The sequence below is a fragment of the Electrophorus electricus genome, chromosome 2 (genome assembly GCF_013358815.1).
Source record: "Electrophorus electricus isolate fEleEle1 chromosome 2, fEleEle1.pri, whole genome shotgun sequence".
Classification (NCBI taxonomy): domain Eukaryota; kingdom Metazoa; phylum Chordata; class Actinopteri; order Gymnotiformes; family Gymnotidae; genus Electrophorus; species Electrophorus electricus.
In genome coordinates this window covers 17289319-17295495 of record NC_049536.1, presented here as the reverse complement: position 1 = coordinate 17295495, position 6177 = coordinate 17289319, and the positions used below count along the sequence as shown (strand labels likewise).

General features: G+C 38.5%; 1 protein-coding gene across 1 annotated transcript; it reads left to right on the top strand.

The window, feature by feature from the left end:
* Positions 1–439: 439 nt before the first annotated feature.
* On the top strand, positions 440–5353 carry yeats4 (YEATS domain containing 4). Its single transcript, XM_027008756.2, has 7 exons — positions 440–625; positions 994–1113; positions 1362–1428; positions 1554–1648; positions 1815–1904; positions 2024–2111; positions 4546–5353. The coding sequence occupies exons 1-7, from the start codon at positions 575–577 to the stop codon at positions 4713–4715; spliced, it is 681 nt and encodes a 226-aa protein (XP_026864557.1). The 5' UTR covers positions 440–574; the 3' UTR covers positions 4716–5353.
* The last annotated feature ends 824 nt before the right edge of the window (positions 5354–6177 follow it).

Genomic DNA, 6177 nt, shown 5'->3' with positions numbered 1-6177 from the left:
TATTACAATACAACTGTGCCAATGTTAAGATGGCACATGAACAACTAAAAAACTTAAATATCCATACTAACAAAACCTTAGACTTTCCCGATTTTGTTTTATTTTAAAAATAACTATAGGCTAGATCACTCAGTCTAAAATCTGCCGTTACCATAAATTAGCACTAATAACAGTAAAAAAAAGCACCCAAGATCTCATAAAGAAATCTGCAGGCGAGACCTTTCTCAGACACTCATAGACCGTTTCGTATATAAAACAATGTTTAGGCAGCTGTATTTTACGTCGCTATAATAATTTGAAAGAATAATACATTTCATAGTAATACGCTCGTTTGTAAGTTACGTTGATTGCTATTTTAAAGAAAACTTACAATAAACCTTTTTTTATGATCTTTACTCTGAATGGAAACCTCGGCCCCGCATATTTTTGTAACTCATATTATAGCAGCTTCACACTAGCAAACGAAAGGCTATCATGAAGTGATACATATTGTCTGCTTAATGGCAATTTCAGATACAAACTGCGCAGTTTTTCATAAACTAATACAAATCTAATATTTTTCTCTATAAATACTATGTTCAAGAGGATGGCTGAATTTGGTCCAGATTCAGGCGGGCGTGTAAAGGTAACTAGTTACCAGTTACTTTAGTAACGCTAGCTAGCTAGGTTAGCTGCATAGTCTAGCAAAACGTGATGCTAACATTAGCTATTTTTTTATTTTAGCTAGTCAACCAAATTTATAGCTAACTAGCCGAGTTAAATGCTGGTAACTAGCATTAGGTATAATTTGCAAACGGATTAACTAGTGATCCTTGCGGTTTTCGTTATTACGGGTCGGACAAAATAGCTGTAGCTCGTGATATTACCTGTGTGACTGTAAGTGCTAATTATTGTTCCATTAATTTAACTTACTACTAAGAAGGGAGTTGCTAGCTAGTGAAATTAGTTAACATTGGCTAAGACAGATTTCTTTCTTGGTATGTTTTTCCCCAGGGGGTGACGATTGTAAAACCTATTGTTTTTGGCAATGTTGCCCGATATTTTGGAAAGAAAAGAGAAGAGGATGGCCATACTCATCAGTGGACTGTATATGTGAAGCCTTATAGAAATGAGGTAGCTATACTAGAAGTCCTTGTCATGTATTTTACTTTTCTTATGAGCGTCAGCAGTTAGACTGTATCTCTCTTTGTGACTACTGTATTGTTTACTTTGTAGTCATAACCTTTTATTTCGGGTACGTTGCGCGTACATGTGTTACTAATGGAAACCTATGCGTACTTTGACATGAAGAAAAAGTAAACTGAAGTGTACTGTATTAATTAGGAGGCACACAATGCAAACCTAATTCCATTTGTTGGTAGGATATGTCAGCTTATGTGAAGAAAATACAGTTCAAACTTCACGAGAGCTATGGGAATCCTTTAAGAGGTAAATTTAATTTCTTTATCTTTTGCTGTTTGAATTTATGCAGAATATTTTTTGATCAAGATTTTGATCACTACCTCAGTAGTGCAGTGAACAAAGTCACGATTAAGCTGTTCATGTTCTTTCAGTGGTAACAAAGCCACCATATGAAATAACCGAGACTGGCTGGGGGGAGTTTGAAATCATTATAAAAATCTTCTTTATAGACCCAAATGAGAGACCAGTAAGTAGCAGATGTCTTTTCTTTTTTTGTTTAATCCAAATAACTGCACTGATGATCATAATTAAAGTTATACTTTTAATTGAGTAGTAATGGTCTACTTTACGCGTAGTATTGGATGCAACCCATGCTTATATTTTGTCAATGGGTTTGGATATTTTTGAACCAGGTTACCCTGTATCACCTGCTGAAACTGTTTCAGTCGGACTCCAGTGCAATGCCTAAGAAGACTGTTGTGTCAGAGTTCTATGATGAGATGGTGCGGGCTTACAGCAACAAATTTGGCATATTGACTAGTACTGTCCTTATGCTCATATATTGAATGTGCTATGCTTCAGTTAATACATTAGGATTTTAAAGTGTTCCCTGCTGTTAAAGATCTTTCAGGATCCCACTGCCATGATGCAACAGCTTCTGAATACCACCAGGCAGCTGACCCTTGGAGCCTACAAACATGAGACGGAGTGTAAGTAAAATCCACATCACATGTGCACATATTCATAATGCAGGCTCCTGAAAAGGAATATTATACTATTCTCAGGGAATGAGATAACATCCCTGATCATGGTGAGAACATCACCTGTACCTCTCACAGATGCTACATATACACTCATAGAGTGACATTAGTAAGAGAATGACAGACTGTTTAAACAGCAATGACTAAAGAAAAGCGGTGAAACACTAGTGCTCACTAGAAAGAAAAGCATACTTATCTTTTGACATTCATGGGGGGAAAAGGAGCTCCATTCCTTGAGAGGGAGGGAGAGTCCACCCTCTCAGAAAGAAGTTGGGGTGGACCTCCTCTGCTCGCTTGAAGACCACGTGCAAGTAGAATAAAACTGAAGAAATTAACGCCTGAAATCTAAGAATGGTTTTACATTGTTTTAAATAAAATCATATTTTCTGTATACAGAAAATAATGTTTTGTGTTTACATTTTATGATGGTTTAATCCCCTATGGTTTGGCAGGGAAATGCTTGCATAAAAGCAGTAAAACCCAATTGGGAGTGCTTCTGTTACATTCTTATTTGTGCTTCTTGTAGCAGCAGACTGAAAGAGCAGTATAGCCTGCTTAAGGACTGGCTCAATCTGAGCATCATATTCTCTTCCAAATTCACTTTTAAAATCAAATCAAATCAAAGTTTATTTGTCACATACATAGTCATAAACAGTATAACTGGCAATGAGGCATTTCACTGTTTCATTGTTGACTGCTCTGCCTGTTGCCGAGGAGAGATACATAAAAATATACAGATCAAGGTAATGTGAGTTTAAACTGGAATAGATCCTAAAATGTATTTATAAAGGAAGGAAGAAAATAAAGACTAAGATATAAAGTGGAATTTGTCGGGGGGGATAAAAAATAGATAAATGTGAGTTCGGATAAATAAATAAATATGTCCAGATAAATAATGAATCAAAAGGGAATGTATGAATATGATTATATACAATGTACAATTTTTACATTTTCCAGCTCAGGGTAAAGATGTGCAATATGGCACAGTGCAAATAGCAGAAAAAAATGGGTGTGAAAGAGAATGTGTATGTGTATACAATTGTGCAGTTATCCAGTTCGGGGTGAAGGTGTGCAGTATGGTGCAGTGCAGATAGCAAAATATGGGTTTGAATGAGTGTGTGAGTGTGTATGATGTTATGAACAATGGTCCAGTCCAGAGTAGTCCCATCAGCTCCATCAGTTGCCCCGGTTCAGAGCCCGAATGGCCTGCGGGAAGAAGCTGCTCCTCAGTCTCTCTGTGTTAGTCTTCAGGGAGCGAAAGCACTTCCCTAACCTCAACAGAGAGAAGAGCCTGTTGTTGGGATGGGTGGGGTCCTTCACAATCCACCTGGCCTTGGTCCGGCACCACTTGTAATATATGATCTGCAGTTCAGAAAGTTCCGTATGAGTGATGCGCTCTGCTGAACGCACCACCTTCTGGAGTGCTTGTCTGTCCTGCTTGGTGCTGTTCCCAAACCAGGCTGTGATGTTCCCTGTGAAGATGCTCTCAATAGTGCAGGTGTAGAAGTTCCACAGCACCTTGGAGGGCAGTCTGAAGTCTCTTAGGCGTCTGAAGTGATAAAGACGCTGACAAGCCTTATTTGCCAGGGAGTTGGTGTGGCAGGACCAGGAGAGGTCCTGCGAGATGTGAACTCCAAGATACCTGAAACTGTCTACTGTCTGCACCGTGGTTCCGTTGATCTTCATAGATTAGTAGTGCCGCTCCTGCTTCTTGCAGCAGTCCACAATTGGCTCTTTTGTCTTGCCGACGTTTAGGAGGAGATTTATTTTCCTGGCACCAGTTTTCCAGGTGTTTAATCTCCTCCAGGTAGGCCTTCTCGTTGTTGTCCAAGATCAGGCCCATGACGATGGTATTGTCAGCAAAATTGACGATAATGGTAGAGCTGGAAGTGGCCATGCAGTCGTATGTGTACAGTGAATAGAGCAGGGGTCTTAAGACACAACCTTGGGGAGCGCCAGTGCTGAGGGTGAGGGTGGATGAGACACAGTTGTCCACCCGTACTGATTGTGGTCTGTCTGTTAGGAAGTTGAGGACAAGACCTTTAGAGGACATTGTTAGTGTTTTAATGTTTTTTGTGTTAGATCAGTCTAACACAAGTCTAACATAAGCCCAATGGGATCTGTTTGTGTAGTTCTTTGTTGAATTTTTGAATGAATGAGTGCATTGGGATTTCAGAACATGCCTTACCCTTGAGTGGTTACTGTGACTCCTCCCCTTAGCTACACCATTACAGAGAGGAAGATCAATGTTAAAAACACCCAGGGGATCAATTAATTGTTATTGTTGGAATTTCAAAAGTGTTTCAGCAGCACAAATTAGCTATATCCTATGAAGCTGAGAAGTGTGTGTGTCTGTGTGCGCATGTGCATGTGTGTGGGATAGTTGCAGAACTGGAGATGCGAACACGGGAAAAGCTCGAGGCTGCAAAGAAAAAGACAAGTCTGGAAATTACTGAGCTGAAGGAAAAGCTGAAAGCCTCCAGAGAAAATATCAACTTCCTGAAGGAAGAAATACGCAAACTGGAGGAGGATGACCAGATGAAGGATCATTGATGACCATGTATGCAAATCAGTGTAATGGAGGCCAAGGGTCCTTGAGAGGCCTTGTGAACACACTGAACCCATGTGGACTGTGGAATCTTTAGGTGTTGGTAAAGTCACATCACATAGTGTTTGTCAGAAGGTGCCAAAGCTACCCAGTAGCAACTTGGCTTTCTACTTTATTGTTATTTATAATTTTGCTTATTGGGCTTGGTCTCTGTATCTCTAGCTCCAGGACAAATCTCTGCTAGGTTCCTTGAAAACTTGATTTGATTATTTTGAAGTGGATTGTGATGCTTTAAGACCATTTATGTCTGTTACAAAGTTGATCCTTTTTAAAGTTGTCAAATATGTACACATTTGTCTATAAAACAAAGAATTTGCATCTGCATGTTCGGAGATTTTACATATGCAAAAATGAACAGCCAAAATGTTGTTTTTGATAAATTGTTTGTATTTGAGGTGATATATACACAGAAGTATTCATAACACACCTCTATGGCAACCATACTTAGCATTATATTAAATATATTTTGAAGCAGTATTTCTTTGAAAATATGGGAGCTTTGAAATACTGAGGTATTGTGTAAGTAAACTGTTCCATATGAGTACAATATGAGCACAATTAAATCCCAAGTATCCCATTGCAATTGAGAAATATTTTGACTTTCTTGCATGTAAAGCTTTCTTGCATATACCAACTGGTTACTTCAACATCTGTGGTAGATACGTGAAGAAATAATGGTTCTGATAATTTGCTCCATCGTTCAGTTGTGATTGAGCAAGTTCTCAGAACAGTTATTCACAATTTATTAGGGATGGTACATGTGTAGCCAAACCTAGCCATTTTCAGCCCTTTTCCCAACCAACCAGACTGCAGTATTATAACTAATCCTCTTACCAGCCTTGACTGTTCCTGTGCAGGCAATCATACTCCTCCAATCCCGCCAGGTCTTCATACACAGTCTTTTAAATTGTAGCTGGGTGTTTGAGTAGAAAATGTTCGAGGAATTAATTCTGTATGAATTCAACTGAGAAACACAGGGTACACAATTAATATAATTTAAATGTTTTGCATAGCTAAATAAAGGTTTTAATTCTATGTATACAAATGCACATAGCCATCCTCTCTCTCACACTCCACACATGCATGCTCATTTCACAGTGTAAGACAAACTATGACCAAATCAGTTTTGATAAATGAGAACTAATTTACCTTAGCTATACACACTTTGTAAAACAGCCAACAAACTGATCAACAATGAGAGACCACTTTCATTTTGATCAAAAAACAATCTTATCAGACAAGGCATCCTTTGTCCTTTGTTTAAACTTCATGTCAGGTCTTTAAATACTTTACATCTTTAAACAGAGTGTTACATAGAGCTCTCCATGCTCTCCAGACTCAAGACAAAATCTGGTTTTAAATCTAGGTTGAAAATTTATTTGGTTAAGATCGGTGACTGATGGCTTA

What these genes read in the sequence shown, in the direction of transcription:
- yeats4 (XM_027008756.2), top strand. Translation starts at nt 575, where the DNA reads ATGTTCAAGAGGATGGCTGAATTTGGTCCAGATTCAGGCGGGCGTGTA. An exon ending in TGAAGCCTTATAGAAATGAG is followed by an intron (nt 1,114 to 1,361) that starts GTAGCTATACTA and finishes ATTTGTTGGTAG; the next exon opens with GATATGTCAGCTTATGTGAA. An exon ending in CTATGGGAATCCTTTAAGAG is followed by an intron (nt 1,429 to 1,553) that starts GTAAATTTAATT and finishes ATGTTCTTTCAG; the next exon opens with TGGTAACAAAGCCACCATAT.